Here is a 17,920-nt window from a genome sequence, read left to right on the forward strand (position 1 = left end):
GCCTTGATCGGTGCTGATTGGGACGTTGTCCCGAAATAGTAATCTCTGATTGGTTTTCCTAAACGTCAATCAAAACAATTTGTTCAATTCGCTTGTTGACAGGGGCCGCCCATAAATATCCACACGTTTTACGATTGGTCGACTCGTTTCAGCAACTTCTTCGCTATTGGTCCGTAAAGCGGCCAATCACCGCCTCTCCTTCCGCAGAAGCCAAGATAACAAGCTGAGTGATATTTTCACAACGAAAGCGGTGATGTTTCAGAGGCAAAGAGATACCGCTGTGAACAGTTTTGGCAAGCCACCACGGACGTGAGACAAGAATTTAGTTTCTTTTAGACCTTTATTGAATGTATCCATGTCGCTGTACAGCTATATAGATGTTAACGTTTTGAATGAGTCGACCTCGTTATCATTCAGGACCATATGTTGAGAAAACCGAGCGGAGGAAAAAGAAACGACAGTTTGAGAGGCTGTCTGGACCTGGAGGACGAAGCAGTTAGCCTTATAGTAACTTACAACTGTGCTGCCAACAGGGATACACACACTCCAAGTGACATCGCCAACGCATAGCACACGGAACAGAGGATAATCTGGCCGAGGATAACCTTGTGAATCTCCTGGCGTCGAGAAGGAGATATATTAGTTGGCTTGGTGCGAAGATAACACCTGACTACGGCGACGTTTGCCAATACTGTCAGCTCAGAATAGATAGAAAAACAAAACAAACGTCCAGCCACCGTCCAGGTAATGTTACCGATCAGTTTTCTGCTCTGTTTTCGTAAAACACACACACACACACACACAGGCACACTTGCATGTTTAGTATTGCTGACTTATTGGCTCATCACACTTGGAAATAAACTGTATCCAACCTTAACAAACCAGCTTGGAATCAATGTGATCTCCTTAAATACACTGCTGCCTTCACCACCATTTTATAGTAAATCGATGCGTGGCACCATTCTGTCTCCATGGCTGGGAGATTATGGACTATTTTGGGAAATATGGGAAGCAAATGTATGTATTTTACTGCTGTATGCTCCTTTAGGGTTGTGACAGCACCCTGCAGAAGTAGTATTCATAGATTACAAGTGGCTATAAAAAGCAGTCACTCTAAATTATCTCAGGTACACCCAGTTGTTTACATAAGTGGCAGGTAATTAAGCTGAATTAACGTCACCTGTGTGTACTCGAGATGTGACAAGTCTTAATATACCTGTACCTGGAGGGTCTAAAAGCTGGTTAGCCAGTTTTCTTTCACTTGTCATAAAGCAATGGACCATTCCATTGAAAAACATGCATTATGAAGTTGTTGAAAAATACCACTTACAGGGATGATACACAACATTTTCAAGGCTTTGAATATCTCTCAAAGTATTGGCAATTATGAAAGATGGAAACAGCTGTAAGTCTGCTAAAGGTAGTTTAAAAAAGTGTCTGTTCATGACTACTGGTGAGGGAGGCCACCAAGAGTTCTGTGGCAACCCTGTGCCTCCTTTAGATTTACCACTTTCATGGATGAGATCAGAACCAGGCAACAGTAATCATTTATAGTCTTAAAGGGGAAAGCCAGTGTTGGAAAAAAAACTCACATGATAGTTGGACTAGTGTTTGCCAGAATGCATGTGGAAGACTCTAAAATAAAGTGGAAAACAGCTCTATAGTCTAATGAGACCAGAAATTTCGCTTGCAGGTATAGGCCAAACATCCCACATTAGCAGAAACACACTATTCCCACTTTGAGTGGACACACCATGCTGTTTGGATGCTCTTCTGCAGCTTCACCTGGGAAGCTTGTAGGGGGTATAATGAAAGTAGCAAAATGCAATTATAGCAAAAGAATAGCAATTTTGGGACAGCAATTCCTAATATTAAACCAAACCTGCACAGGAATGCCTTTTAACAGTCCTGGAGTGGCCACATCCAGCCCTCAATCTAATCAAGAATCTGTGGCAGGATTTAAAATGAGCTGTTTACTCACAGTTCCCATGAAACTTGTAAGAGCTTTAGCAGTTTAGTGACTAAAATATGGAGAAAAGGTGCTTTGCATGGATGTGTGATGGTGGGAAATATAATCCACAGCACATTGTCATAATATGACATAATGATCCATTTCTCCCTACTCAAAAAGGCTTGTGTAGTTATGCCAGGTCAAATTACAAAGTGGTTGCTAAAGAAATATGATGAATGAGAATAAATCGTTGCATTCCTGGAGGACATTTTATCATCTTGACCAACCAGTTTTGGTGTCACCAAAAAGGTGCTCTGTTGACATCTCCAGTACTGGCTGCTGCAATTCAAAGACACCTGGAATATCTAAAGGTTTGCCTTGGGTGGGGGTCCAGCTGCAGGGTAGAAGAGGGAAACCCTTTTAAGTCAATACTGTCTGAGTGGTTGTGGAGCCTCGAGGCAGGCGGGGAACAAACACTCATCAGGGTCAGGGCTATATCTTTTTTATTATCCCGGCTGGAGAGGGCCATGCGTTCCGGAGAGGGGAATTGATAGTGTTTTTTAAAAAAGGCAGCAGCCTGGCTTTTGTCCGCAGTCCCGGAAAACCCCTGCTTTTTCACTTTACAAAAGACAAGTGAATGCTTAGAGAGAACATCATTCAAGAGTGCTGTGGCATGCATCTGCTCTTGTGGTGTTTTCCGTGTGATGAATCTGCTAGTGTGGCAAATTTGTGTTTCACTTGTTTTAGAGAGCCCAGATGCTCTTTCGAGGAGGTTATTTCTGTTCTCTCGCTCACTCTCAGCTCTCAAAAGCAATATCTACAGTTGTGACATGGATTTATGTCTCTATTTTAACCATTCTCACTCTCTTATCGCAGTGTTTTAAGGATGAACCACTTATCCCTCAGCGAGCTATGTTGCCTGTTCTGCTGTCCACCGTGCCCCAGCAAGATAGCCTCAAAGCTGGCCTTCCTGCCACCAGAGCCCACTTACAGCCTCATGTGCGACGAGAGCGGCAGCCGATGGACGCTTCACCTCTCAGAGCGTGCTGACTGGCAGTACTCGGCCCGCGAGAAGGACGCCATCGAGTGTTTCATGACGCGCACCTCGAGAGGGAACCGGATTGCCTGCATGTTTGTCCGCTGCTCACCCAACGCCCGTTACACACTACTATTCTCCCACGGAAACGCAGTGGACTTGGGCCAGATGAGTAGCTTCTACATCGGCCTGGGTTCACGGATCAACTGCAACGTTTTCTCCTACGACTACTCGGGTTACGGGGCCAGTTCTGGGAAGCCCTCAGAGAAGAACTTGTACGCTGATGTCGACGCCGCCTGGCAGGCACTCCGGTCACGGTAAGAAGAGATGATGAGGATGAGGATGAGGATGGATGGATGGATGGAGGAGAGATGAGAGAACTTGTACATAGATGTTGGCAAAGCCTGTAGAGTGATTGATCTGTAGAGATAAATGCGCTGAAATAAGAGTAACCGAAAAGCACATAGACCCTGATATTGATTTACTTTGGAGTGGAGATATGAGCCTCTCAAGTGTAGCTCCTCTGTGTGAGGCACTCAGTGACAGCAGGAATACTTAAAGTCAAATAAAACGTAAATGGTGATGTAGATCAGGCTTGACAACCACCAAGCTTCGTTAACCCAGTTAAGATTATCAAATACATTGCATAATTGTAGTTTTTATGTAATCAAGTTTGTTAAAATTGGGGAAGAGGAAGTCACTCAACACAGATGTAAATAGGTGAAAATAAAAATTGTGTAAACCTTCCCGGACAATGTGTTACAATAATTTCAGTGGCTTTATAGTGTAGCAGGTTAACTCAGGCCTGTCGTAATTTTTCCTCCACATCTCATAAGCCATAAATTAAACTGTCAGCTGTGTAAACAGTGAGAAAAGATTCATATTAATAGCAGCTCCCCGTTCATGTCATTCTGGTTGACAGCTTTGCATCGGTAGCAAGAGATGATGTTATGAATAAAAACAATGGGCCAGTGTTCTTGTTTTTTCAAGCTGTGCACGTCCACAGCTACGAAGACGTTTCACTCAGTGCCAAATTAAATGGGGGACCGCTGAAATAAAAGCAGATGTGATACAAAATCAGAAGAAACCACGCTGATTCGATTGTTACAATTGAGAAATGATAGCAAGGTAGATGAACTAAATCAGAAACACAGAGAAACAGGACAAGTGAGAGTGAGAAGATGAAGCGAAGAGTCTACAGAAGGAGCCGGGCGGATGGATGAATGGATCGGACCTGATAAAATCATGGGTGGAGATGACGAAGAATGGTAGTTTAGTAGGCAAGACATGATGCTCCTGTGGGCGATAACGAGGGAGCGTGGTTTCTAGGACTATGCTGGCCGACCATGTGTAGGTGTGAGTGGGTGCTCCGCTGCATCTTATTGCTCTGTAGGCTATGAATAGACTAAAAATCAGTTCACTGATACATTTATCGTCTTCCGCTGATTGGTTATCAGTATCTGTGATTTTTGAGCTGACACACCTTCAGATTACTGCAGTTATGTATTTAGTTTTGTAGTGAACAGCTATTAAGTACTTCAATCTGGTGGTGTCTGCATTAAGTAACCTGTTTTTATAGGGCTGTAATGACAATGAAATAAGTCGATACCTGGGCTTATCAGTGGTTAAACATTGCCGTCTAACCACTGATACCAACTGTCTAAAGGAATATTTCTACAGCATTTTAATTCATATTGTTGAAAAAATGGATTTAGAGTAAACTCATAGAAAACATATGTTCTTATTCTACCTCCATGATATACCAAAATCTATAAAATTAAAAGAAATGACAACAAAAAAGACAGTATGGGTGGATAGATGTTGCGTCTTTGAAAAATCCCTTAGTCCTTTCTCCCATATAAGGGGGAAGGACCACAGGATCAGCAAAGTTCACCAGTCTGTCCGACACCATCTCCCTCACTTCCTTCCATACATGTATCAGAACCTTTGCTGTATCGACTTCCACACTCTCGTCATCTCCTTCTATTGTCCTTTGTAACTTGCCTCTTTCTATTTGTATTTCTATTTGTCTTCTGAGCTGGTTGGCCAGAAGGGCATCTATATCGGGGGTCCCACAAACCCATAATACATTCACATACAGTACTGTGCTGACATTTAAGGCACTTTTAGATGTTTAAATTCTGCAGCATGACATCAACCCCAAACATAAAGCCAGACTCATAAAGAACTTCTGCAGTGACAAGAAGAATACAGAGTCCTAATCTCAACACCATCAAGTCAGTTTGGGGTTACATGAAAAGCAACAGAGACAACCTGTCTGCCAAGTATCTTGACAAAGGTTTTTTCAGTTTATTACACTTCCTATGAAGTTAAATGATAAATAAAAACTATTCATTGCATTATGTTTGAAAACATACTCGGTTTTAGTGCCTAAAACATTTGCACAGTACTGTATGTATGCAAGACACATACGCTACACACCTATTCTGACAGGACAGGATTTGGAGGGGGAGTGGAAGGTGTGTCTGTGTGTGTGTGTGTGTGTGTGTGTGAGAGAGAGAGAGAGAGAAAATAATGTGTCCATCATGTTTGTGCCCTTTTGTTTATGTAGATGAGGGGAAAATAAAAGTTCATCCAGTAGGCCTGGTTGTTTTTGTATACTTCCTGCTGGAAGACAAACAAATGACTAGGAGGAGGAGGAGAGAGGGGGTAATATCAGCTCAAGGCAAATTAAAAAGGCTGGACAAGAAGAGCCAAAGTACTGTGAATCAATCACAAGGAGAAGTAGGCTCGTAGTGTGGAGTGCTCCTCCTGTGTCAGTGCTGACGTGGGTGTAAACTCTCTCTGTGGTAAATGCAAGTGTTGCACTGCAGAAATGTAAAAGTGGAGATAGAGAACATCGATAATCGGTAACAAAATGTTAATGTTCCTGTGTCAGCACTATTTCCAGTTTATAGAATATACCAGTTGGTCTTCTTTTTAAATAAGGAAGCTGGCAAGTTAAACAGGAAACTCTTGATCATAAAGGTACTGCATACAGGAAATAGGCCACTGCTGTGAAGAAGAACCAGCTTTTCTTGGGATCAGACATTGTCTACGTGCATTTGTATGCAGGATCCAGGACATTCCTTCGCTTCAGCGTTTAAGCCTTAATGCGTCTTGTGTTTTAATGCTTCATCGCCATGCTGCCACACAAACAGTTTTGTCAAAGCTTCAAGTTAGTTGTTGGATCTGAAAGGACAGCAGACCAAAGCATATGACAGGCCTTCAGGACAGCATGAAACCCTTCTCCTTTTTTTTTTTTTTCTTTCCATAACGTCACCACACTTCTCAAATGCAAATGGACTGCAGTGTGTGTTTAGCTACTGTGTTCTGCTCTTGGTTTTTCTCATTTTATTCTACTTTTCCAGCTTACTTTTTTTTTTTTTGGATACACCAAGGAATCTCCTGCACCCACATAGTCGTGACCACCAGTGTAGAATATTAGTTTAGAAATCTCATTTAATCTGAGCTGTGCAGAACATCCGCTTTATCAAATTATGCTTGGTGATTTGTGTGCGGGCCAGGTCATTGGTAACAGCAAATGCAAAACCTTACTGTTAGCTGTTTTAATGTTAGCTTAGGCATATAGTTTTGATAAAAATTTTGCATGTGCATGTTTGAGACAAGTTCCTCTGACTCACGTCTTGTTTGTCTGGGTAAGTGAAATTTGAATAACAGCACTAAGATCATAGTCCAGCTCCATACGGCACTACCTAATTTGCTCAGGCCAGCGTAACCTTTACACTTAGATCAGGGGTGAAACTGAAGCCTCTGCGTTCGTAATAGCTATAACACGCACTTCTGCTTCTGTTTATCAAAAGAAGCAGAGCAGGTATCGGCCCTACATCAGTCTCAGACTGTGTATCCATGCCTTTTGTAGGTTAATCTCAGGGGATACCTCTTCAGAATCAAACGAGAGGCTTCCAGGAACAGGGGAAATAACTTGATATTGAAGAAGCCTCAACATGTGTGCATGCTGTATGTCCCGTGCCTTGTGGTCTCATGGTTATCAGCCCCTCAGCGAAGTTAGACTGAGTTCCCTCTGGCTGTCACAGTAAAGACGTTGTTCCTCGTTCGCAATGCCTTGTTATGTGTTTACACAGTTGTAATTATACAGGCGTCTATCAGTCTTAATGTCACTGTCCAGGATCAGGTCAGGAGATACCGAGGCAATGCGAGGTTTTAGGATTTTGTTTCTGTAGATGATTCATCTTAGCAAAGTCAACTTATTTGTGAATATCTGATCCGAGTCTGAATCTCAACCTGTGGTGACGTTTACTTTCGGGAACCTCATCCCACTCAGTCCTTAGTGAGAGAGCTCAGAAGAATAAATGTCAGAATGATGGTGATCGGAGATCTCAAAAGAAAACTGCTTGATGTTAGACTGTACCTCGACAGAAATCCAGGCATTTGGAGACACCACAATACAGACACTTGCAATAAATTGAACTGACAGAGTATCACAGGGTTCAAAAAGGACTTTCAGCAATATTATGTAATGAGTTGATATGGCTGCTTTTATGGCACACAAGGCACTTTGGAGATGGGGCCAGGCACAAGGATATCTTGCTCTGGACATTTTATTTATCCTACTCATACCCAGAAATAGAAAATGATAAAGATAAGACCACAAGTTTGTTCTCAAAGTCCATTTTGCATACTTGTTTTGGTCTAACCAAATGATAAATGTAAAGTTTGTGGCTGGGATACATCAATCAGCAGTAACAGTCTCTTTTTCCTTTGTTGCCACATCCGTGCCACTTTATCTTTCCATGAGAGCTCTGTCTCTCCAGTTATATACTATATCAATGTCCCCGCTGTCAGAATTATCAACACTAGCTTCTTATGTTTGCCACTCATCAAACTTTTTTTAGTTGGTGATACTCTGCTAAAGTCTCCAAACACCTGACATAGTATCAGCTCAACACAGAGAGAATGAAATTAAGGATGTTTCATCAACCATTCAGGGATAATTGTCAAAATTTTAAAAAAAAAAGAGACTCATGGCTCATTCATGGACACAAAATAACAAGCTCAGAGGGATTTATTAACAGAAAATGTGAAAGTAACCTCATTAACTGTTCTTTGAATATTTAGTTTCCTTCCACACTTGGCCTCTTTTTGTATGTGGTTAATCTTTTAATTCAGAACCTACACAGCTTAGTAAAAAAAAAAAAAAAAAAGGGCCCTTGTATCATGTATTATCTGCCTTTTTGACTCAGCTGTCTGTACCAAATTCATAATTGTGTGATAGAGGGAGCAGTCTTTTGACCTTGCTGAACATGAATCAACTAGATTGTGTTTATCACATCAAAAGGTCTCCCTGCACGGCCTCGCATTAGTCGGCAGCCTACATCCCCTCGTGCAAGTCTCTCATGTTAGATCAGACGCACAGCCTGAAGAAGAGAGAGGCCCTCGCATCTCTCTCTCTCACTCTCTCTCTCTGCTTGTAGTGCTGTCTGTGTCTCTCTGTATTTTTTTTTTCTGATTATTTGACATTTTGAGCACACCAGATCTTGTTTTTTTTTTTTTTTTTTTCTGCTTCTGTTGCTGTTTTTCAATCTCTTTTTTCCCCTTATGATTCAGCTGATAGAAAGTTCACCCTCTCTTGAGTGTTGACACACTTGCGTAGGATGCTTTCGCTTTATTCCATAGTCATATGACAGCAGGCAACCACCTGTTTGACTACTGTCTATCCAGAGCTGCTCAGCCTGGCACGCAGACACACACACGCTCCTCCCGCGTTCTTTTGTTGAGGCACGGTGGATGAGGCACTCCCTTCACCTGAGCAGGGAGTGGGTCATATGATTCACTTAATGTGAGTCAGCATACCACGGATTACACATACTGACAGGGGGGATGTGTCAGGTGTGCGTGTCTGTGTGTGTGTGTGTGTGTGTGTGTGTGTGTGTGTGTGTGTGTGTGTGTCTTGGACAGAGTTTCACTGTATCATTTTCTTTGCCCTCTGCGATGGAGGCGGGCCAGCAGTCAATCCTGCAAGTCTAATATTGAGTGGTAGCCTAGCAACCGATTTCCAATGAGCTTTCAGACCAAGGTCTTCCCACACTGCAGCCAATAAAAACAAACGGGGAATACTCACTTCCTGGTCAATCATCATATTGATCCAAATCAGAACGCCATCCTTCAACTCAGGTGGTCAATGATGAAGAGAACTTCTCTCAAACATGGACAATCCATCATGTATATGAATTGTGTACTTTACTCGACTCGAAATATCTGTAGACAAAGGCTGCAGTGTCTGTTGGGTGGAGCGCCGTCGCTCACCTGATTGCCCTCTTTACCACAGAACAACAGGAGCAGAGCTTAGTAGCATTTGCAGATCATATACTGTAATTATTGTCCTCATATCTTAATATTAAATTCACTCTTACTCGCTTTTTTAATGTGTGTAAGCATCGAGTAACAAATACACTCTTAAGACAAATCTTAATGGACAAACATAGAATGGAAAGAAATGAGTAATAGGCGCTAAACAAAATAACAGATCATTGAAGGCTTCAGTGAAGGATCCCCCGCTGTAGTGCAGATGGTACACTAATCTGTGCAAAATGCCTGTACATATGTTCAGGATATCTTCAAATATCTATTAGTCATAGTGAGTGCTATGGGATGAGAATATTTTTGGTCTTCGGGGAGCAAGAGGTGGGCAGCCAAGAGGGAGCGAGAGACAGAATAGGGGAAGGAGGGAGGATGTGATGCATAATAGATTGGATTTGTGTCAGGAGACTAAATTGATGAAGGTTTGGGGGGAGGGGTGTAACCATGGAGCATGGCTGGCAATGGCTCGGCGAGGTCTATTCAAGCTGAAATGCAAAGGAGCAAATTGTAGGCTTGTGGTAGCCGGTCCGGGGGGTGGGGGGTGGGTTGGTCGTAGTGCCGTTTAAACATGAGTGCAGCTGTAGATCTGTGCTGCAGTTGTCTTCCTCCTTTGCATGGCCTTCTCTGGATGTGTGAGAGGAAAAAGCCACAATGATCTTCCAACAGTGCCAAGAGAACACAGTGGGAAAGTGCTTAGAGTGACCTTGTCATATTCATCGAGTTTCTATGTGTGTCCTCAAGCTGAACACTCCCACTCGCCCAGTTGCTCTGGATAATAACATCGGTTGTGTGCTATAAGACAACCACGCCAATGTATGTTTGGGGAAATCATGTCATGTCACCTGATGGATCAGCCTGTCAAATGGTTTCAATTTACCCTCCCTGCATAAGCCTCATATTGTTGTGACATCCATGTGGTGAGGTGTTTATGTGTCTCAGGATTGGTCAGGCTTTAGTGGCCTGATATAGTGAAGAACATTGACTAGATAAGCATAAGTTAAAGGTGATAACAGATAACATTACACTGATAAAAATATTCATAACAGTAAACAAGTGATAATCTGTAGTGACGAGAGCTCCAATCTGTGACTCTTGTTAACAGGTGACAGCCAGGAGCGTTACAGTGCTCTGTTGAGCAAATTAAACACTCTGAATGTATAATGATCGAATGCTGCCTGTGAGCAGTAAAAGGAAAGTAAACAAGCAAACAGCCCCCTAACCAAGCAATTTACTGTCATCTCTCCTGGGAGGAGTTCATATTGAAACATCTATGCCTAAACCAACAAAATGGCGGTCATCTCTCAGACTGCTTTACTTGTTCTGGTCTTTGTCTGTCTACCTCTCAGCAGAGTTCACAGCTCCCAACAGCAGGAAGTGAGATGGATTTTATCGAACATCCCCCTGTTCTTAAGCTGAGTTAGCACCTAACTTACCTGTCGCTGTCTTTTAGCTGAGCCTAAACCTTGTTATTCAGACTTCACTTTACTAAAACTCGCTAAGCCAAAGAGGAGTCAGTAACTTTTTCTTTCTGTCACTGTTTTTGTCAAATTAACACAAAAACATATAAAAGTAGGATTGAAATTATCTGCTCGTCATCAGGGAAGTGGATAATTGTTGGGATGAAGGGTTTCTACCTCTCTCCGCCTGTTTTCTAGACACTTTTGAAGCTGAATGAATTCTGCATTCACATCGGTTAGGCTTTTTTCTATGGCACCTTTTTGAAATTTCACAGTATATGGTATATTTATCTGCAAATAAAATGTTTGAATCAGTTTTTCGGGGAGTTTTTTTCCAAAGCTGTCAGGCCACATCAGAAACGACAAAGGTGTCACTTTTGAAACAGTTTGTAAAAAGACTTGAGATTTTTGGCCTCACCCCCTCTATTCTTCACCTCCCTTGAACAGCTACATTATTTTGTTTAATGAGAGATAAGCTTTCAGCCCACGAAAGCTGTGTGTATTATATTCAGTCAACCTTGAGAGTTAATGGTGCTGTTAACACAGCATCACCCAAACGTCTGCGGTAACACTTTCCCATGCCATGCCAGTATTTTCACCCCTATTTATACTCCGCGAAGGCCAACTGACACACCAACGGTAAACAAGTCCTATATTCCTACTAATGACATCTGTGAGCGAGACTGCGCCTGCGTGTGTACATTTCCATACTCCGTCTGAAGTCGATGCGCCTGTGCTTATGTTAAGTCTTTTGGCACTTTATAGTAGCAGGCCTACATTACTGCAGAGTACTTCTGCAAAGGTTGTGTATGTATAGTTCCAAATTATAATAATCCATCTCAGTTGGATGTGTCAGACTTCAGGTGCTCATGTATTGTTCATCACTGTGTATTATAAGACTGCAGCGGCAGAGGCTTTAATGTTAGGCCTGTAATGTTAGTGTTCCTAATTTTAATAATAGCGTGCAGAGGTTTTGTCAGGCTGGTTGTAGCTGTTTACTATACACTATCCAGCAGTACAGTGGTAGAGACAGTGATGCAGTGTTCTCAGACTAGGTTTCAGGTCGTCAGCTGACTAGCTGCTTGCTAGAGTGGGTCACGTTCTCTATAATCAGCTGTGGAATGTCTTCCCTTTTTATTCCTCTCTCTCTCCGTTTCTCCCTCACTCTCAATCTAGTATCAGTGTCTCTTTCGCTCTCTTTCTGCTCATTTTGCTCTCGTTCCCCTCCTCCCCTTTTGGAGTCACGGTACTACAGTGGGGGGTCTTCTATTAGACTGCTTTGAAAAGTGAGAACCTCGCCTGTATCGCATCTTTGTGCTTGTTTCAGGAGGCCGTACAATCACTGAGTCAGGCAGGATGTTTCATCCGATAATAGAGAATGAGTAAGTCTCAGTGAGCACACAGGTTTGTGTTTGCTTATAGAACAGCGTGTAGCGGAAATGAGAGAATGACTGGACACTAATTAACAGTGTGAATGTACCATGTGATGGGTAAAAAGCAGAACTGGACCATCGTGATTAAAGCGAGCAGCCGGTTTGTCCTTTTACTATGAAAATCACATTTCAGCCTTTCCTCTTTCAATTTTGCCAGCCAAGCTGCTCTTTATCATTATCAAAAAGGCCAACCTGGACGCCTGCCAGCGTCTGGTAGAGCAAACAGATTATCTAAATATGGGTGGATACTAGTAGTGTAAACATCTTGTTCCTGATCACCGAAAATGTGATATTCACATATTCTGTGTCTCTCTCTCGCAGGTATGGCATTCGGCCAGAGAACGTGATCGTGTACGGTCAGAGCATTGGCACCGTGCCCTCGGTGGACCTGGCTTCTCGCTATGAGAGCGCCGCAGTCGTCCTCCACTCCCCGCTCACCTCTGGCATGAGAGTGGCCTTCCCTGACACCAAGAAGACCTACTGCTTTGACGCCTTCCCAAAGTGAGTGCACTGTACAGACAGATGGCATGTGTGAAGGCCAGGCTAAATGTATCACATATTGCATTCGCTGAAAGGCACACAGCCTCCCTGCACAAATAAACAGAGTACACATGCTTTTAAAATACAGCGCTGTATGAATGAACTTGCATCAAGGAAAAAAACACACACACACAAAGCTTGTAAAAATGGTCCATAAATTTAGATGTCAAATCAATTCCAAGTGTTTTTTTTTTTTTCTTATTGAGTCACAGCTCTTAAAAAAAAAAAAAAAAAAAAAAATAGACTCAGTAGCTCCCTCTGGTGGGAGTTGGCGAACTAGTTCTTGGTGAATTTTAATTGATGGGGTTTATAATGACAGTACTCATTTATTTTTCTTTTATCTTCACGTGTTTCCCTACATAACCCGTCGTTTCCTTCTCTCCCCCAAAGCATCGACAAGATTTCGAAGGTGACGTCACCGGTGCTGGTGATCCACGGTACAGAGGACGAGGTCATCGACTTCTCCCACGGCCTGGCGCTGTACGAACGTTGCCAGCGCCCCGTGGAGCCGCTCTGGGTGGAGGGGGCCGGACACAATGACGTGGAGCTCTATGGACAGTACCTGGAGAGACTCAAACAGTTCGTCGCACATGAGCTGGTCAACTTGTAGAGGAGCTGGGGGGAAGGGGTGGGGAGGGAGGAAGAGAAGAAAGCATTGGTTTGTCAGGAGAGGCTGGATAATGGACAGGGGGTGCAGTTTTCTTTTTTTTTTCATGAAGTGATGCAGGTGGTGTTTGTCTGTGTAGTACTGAAGCTTTGGTGGCAGGATTCTCTCATTATCACCTCTCTCCCCCCCTCCTTGGAGCTCCAGTTCGCCCAGGACGAGAGCCTGTCAGTACCGTCCACTCCACATGCTGCAGCTGTGAACTTATTAAAAAAAAAAAACACCCATCTTTTGGAAACCCATTGTTTTGTTTTTGCTATTAGATTTTCTTTTTTTTTTTTTATCACGTTGCACAGTGCTTCAGTGTGTGAATGCAAGAGAAAGTAGACAACATACTATGTACAACCTGTGTATGGGAGAGCGTGTGTGAGTATGTGTGTCATATTTTTGCTGCCTTTTGAGAAGGACGTGGTCCACTGTTCTTAAGGGGGACCTCTGATCGGCCCTCGAAGCTTTTGAGGTTCAGAGAAACAGCCTTGCTTTAAACTGGACTGGACCAAAGTGGACCAGACTCTCTCTCCAACCCAGCTGAACTCCATCTGACTTTGAGGTCAGGTTTGGTCCTCCACACTGCAGTCACCATGAGTTTATTTTTGTTTGTTTGTTTATTATATTTTTATATATTATACATGATATTTGCACGTATCAGCTGTCACTGAAGAACTCAAGACAAACTGACTTATTATCTAGCTGTGCCAGTGTTGCCAAATGTTTAGTATAATATATTACAGAGACTTAGACTCACAAAGAAGTGTACTTTGTACAAATAAGACCCAGAAACATCTCCGAACCTCTGACAGCTGTATCCGCTCTCTACTTCTTTGTTTAGTCTTACAATTTGATGTTACAATCCGCAAGATTATGATGCAAGATGGAGCTCAGTCAGCGGCTCATGTAGCCAGTTGAAGGGCTGAAGCTTTATACCGTTGAGAAATTACATGAGGGTGTCGTTGCCACATAAAACATTTCCACAGTTCTTACTTCTGAGTTTACCTTCAACTGTGGTTACTTTAAGATCAGTATCACTAAGCTGTTTATGATGATGAACTTGATGTTTTCAGGCAAACTACCATAAATGCTGGACGGTTTTATGGACACAATATCAGACCCCTCTCTGAAAATAACAAGTATTCGCCTTGATATAGTAACTGTTCTGAAGCCCAGTTTTGACAGTGTTATTTCTGTCTTTTGGGTCTGAAGATATTGAGTTAAATAATCTAATATAGTTATTATTACAGATCTTGCTTATGTACTTGGATCAGATCTTTCTTGATGTATCTTTTTATATGATAAAAATGTAACTACTGTTTGTGCTCTGATCAAGACTTATACCACTAATGCCAATCAGGACTGAACGGTGAACATGATTAACGCGGTCCGTGTTAATATGTTTTCAGTTCAGTGAGTTGAAAAAATAAAAATAAAAATGTTTTGTTTTTGAGTTATTTAAAAGCAGTTTTGTTTTCTTTAGTATCTTTGAGCTGAGAATGAACAGACACCACTCACAACATGTGTACAGGGACAACGGGTTGTGTCAGCATACATTGCTCAGCATTTTAAGGCCTCCATCCCTGGCTGAGTGTTTCTCTTTTGTTTTTGTCTTAACTTGATCTTTCTGTCTGCATGGTATTTCTGGATCCGTTGTTGTTTTGTTGATTTGCCCTTTAAATGCTGAGTGAGGCAAAACAAAGCATTAACCAGCTGCACTTTTATTGTACTGATGACTCCATTAAGTTTCTTTCATAACCCTGAAAAGCAAATGTCAAAGTGCTACTGCATGCCACATATGGCTAGTTTCTCTTTTATTTTTGGCCAATATAACAGACAGAATTGCATAAGAAATCTCAATGAATCACTTTTACTATAGGTATTTTAAATACCTTTTATTACACTTGAGCCTGTGTTCACATAAGGGGTCTAATAATGTTAAGTGACAATTGACCAATAAGCCAATGGGTGCTACAGTAAACCTTCAGGTCTGATTACTTACAGGTTGAGAGGAAGCAATGCTCGTTTGTCAAACTGACCAAGATCCATCAGGATTGGTAGCTGTTGTTTGTCAGGTGATTGTATTTTGTCATGGAAAACTACTTTTTTTTCCACAACTCATTTCTGTCTTAAAAACAAAGTTATTCTTTCTTTCATTTTCACTTTGTAAATACTATTTGTACTGGACATGATGTTATTTTTATTTGTCTTTCACAAGCTTTTGTCATCATCTCTCAACTCTAGTTCTTTAACTCTTGATATGACAACTGTTAGACCAAGGTAGGCCATCATTTTGGCTTTTCAGATGACCTTTATAATGGTCACCTTGACTAATGTCATCTCTGATTTGATTAGATTTTTTTGTACAGCATATTTCAATACAGAAGGAACTTATATGTAATAACAATATTAATATAGTAATTCAAATGTCGATAGAGAAAATAAAAATGGTATTTGAGAAGCAACTCAATTTGTGAGTGAACGTTTGATTTTGGGGGGAAACATTTTTTTATGCTGCTTAATTTTAGGTCTGTATTATTGATGAAGATCATGGAGGGTCATCTTGTGCCATGATAACAAGGAATCACATGCTCTCACATGTGATCGAGACTGAACAATACAGTATAATGGAGTCCTCCTCCAGACATGATGGGAACTGACTCTTATTGTGATGAAGGAGAGCTGATGATCCTGGGACAAGAGTGTGCTTCTATATTGGCAGAGCTTGAATTTGGCTACATTACAGCAAAGTAGGTTGATATTTACTGTCAAGAAAACACTTCTTCTGTCCTGAGTGATGAAGGTTTTAACTCACAGGGATTACCAAGTGTTTGCCGTAACACTGAATTGTAAGATTCTACTTGGACACATTATCAAACACCTGTGCAATTTAATGAAATCCAAAACAACAGCCCTCCATCACATATTACATTTGTCAGAGGGAGGTAATATTTGAAGATGTATGCTGTGGTACTGTTATTGTTCATAACACTGTGCCATCTTCATTTAGATAATATTGTAGAAAGAAGCGTATTCTGCACAGTGTGTTTTTCTGGCTCGGAAGCACACAGTAGGGTACTTTCCCTAGGTCAAATTGAAGAGATGATATTTCAAAGCAGACTCCATTGAAGGGGAGAAATGTTAACTTGATACTGCTTCAGGTCAAGAGGTCAGCCCTGCTGCTTGGGCTCAGGGACAGTAAGAGTATTAAATAAGGAGATGAATGGGAGATTACAGAGCTTACGAGGAAGGATGTGGGGAAAATCCTGCAGTGAGACTCCAATTAAAATGAGAGATGTGAAAGGTATGGAAGAGGTTTATGACTGTCTATTTCTCACACTCATAAAACCGTTACTGTGTTTGTCATCTTACGTGTATTTAATATTTAAACTTAAACATTTTTATTCAGCCTAGGGAGAGATTTAGCTAATTTGGCAATATCAAGGTAAAGGCTCTGCTACCTGCCCCTAGTGATCTTCTCTTTCACACCAGCAGGCGGCAGTGTGGCTCAGATTTAAGCCCCTCCCCTCAATCCATGCTGCTGAAGTGCTCCTGGTGACACATTCAGTAACTCCTCGGAAATCCCTGTCTTCTTATATTAAGTCACATAATAAAAGTGGGGCCTGTCTCACCTTCAGATCCCTAAGAATAGAAAACACACAGGCCACAAACTACAAATTCAGTAGTTGCTTTATAATATGAGTAAGAATTACAGAATTACAGTGATAAAATATGCTTGTGCACATTGTACAGGAACATACCATTTCTGTTATGGTACATCCACACATTAAGCCTGTACGGTTAATTTCACAGGTTATTACTGTTCTGAGGTCATGTGTTGATAGGGAATCAATGGCATACAACAGTATACTCTAGGACTCCTCTCATTTCTATCAAGAGAGGCCTGTAGTGGTGTTGTTGGTGGTGTACCCATTCTCAAAATACTAACAGATTCCCTCACCACAGTCACCACATCACATGTGCAGCTTTTGGTGTCATGCTGTGTATACCGCAACATAATTTATTCACATAAAAATACATCAACAGATCACATTGTAGTGGTAGTCTAGATGTACTAGCCATTACCACTACAACGTTGATGGCAACAATTATTACTACTACTACCTCTACCACAACTACTACTGTTGCAGCTACCAGGACATTAGTGCTGATGTCCTCAGGATTGTGATGTCCTCAGGATTGTGCTATATTTAAATTTGACCACTAGGCCAACCAAAGACATAAATAAACCTTTTTGTTTGGAAACAGGATTACATTTTATGAGGGTGGAGGGATGAATTAGGAGGGCGGATTTAAGATTGTAGTAACAGACTTTAATAACATCCTGGAAATGCCCCTGACAACTTCTACCACCACCACCACCACCACTACTACAACCATTAATAATAATAATCATCATCATTTTGTGTTCTTCACTATCTTAGGCTACATCTGTCCCATTTGCCGCTATTTCCGACAGCCTGTGAACGCATCATCACTTCCTCTCTT

The 17,920-nt window shown here is 41.7% G+C and overlaps 1 protein-coding gene across 1 annotated transcript; it reads left to right on the forward strand.

Annotated features, from left to right (window-relative positions):
* The first annotated feature begins 187 nt into the window (after positions 1-187).
* abhd17b (abhydrolase domain containing 17B, depalmitoylase) lies at positions 188-14,875 on the forward strand. The gene is made up of 4 exons (XM_044368791.1): positions 188-744; positions 2,828-3,304; positions 12,541-12,720; positions 13,150-14,875. Exons 2-4 carry the CDS (start codon positions 2,838-2,840, stop codon positions 13,367-13,369), a joined length of 867 nt encoding a protein of 288 aa, XP_044224726.1. The 5' UTR covers positions 188-744; positions 2,828-2,837; the 3' UTR covers positions 13,370-14,875.
* Positions 14,876-17,920: the final 3,045 nt, after the last annotated feature.

Source organism: Thunnus albacares, chromosome 2, assembly GCF_914725855.1.
Source record: "Thunnus albacares chromosome 2, fThuAlb1.1, whole genome shotgun sequence".
Lineage (NCBI taxonomy): Eukaryota > Metazoa > Chordata > Actinopteri > Scombriformes > Scombridae > Thunnus > Thunnus albacares.

Coding starts and splice junctions, on each gene's coding strand:
- abhd17b (XM_044368791.1), top strand. CDS start 2,838: ATGAACCACTTATCCCTCAGCGAGCTATGTTGCCTGTTCTGCTGTCCA. Junction 3,305..12,540: donor TGGCAGGCACTCCGGTCACG/GTAAGAAGAGAT, acceptor TCTCTCTCGCAG/GTATGGCATTCGGCCAGAGA. Junction 12,721..13,149: donor TGCTTTGACGCCTTCCCAAA/GTGAGTGCACTG, acceptor TCTCCCCCAAAG/CATCGACAAGATTTCGAAGG.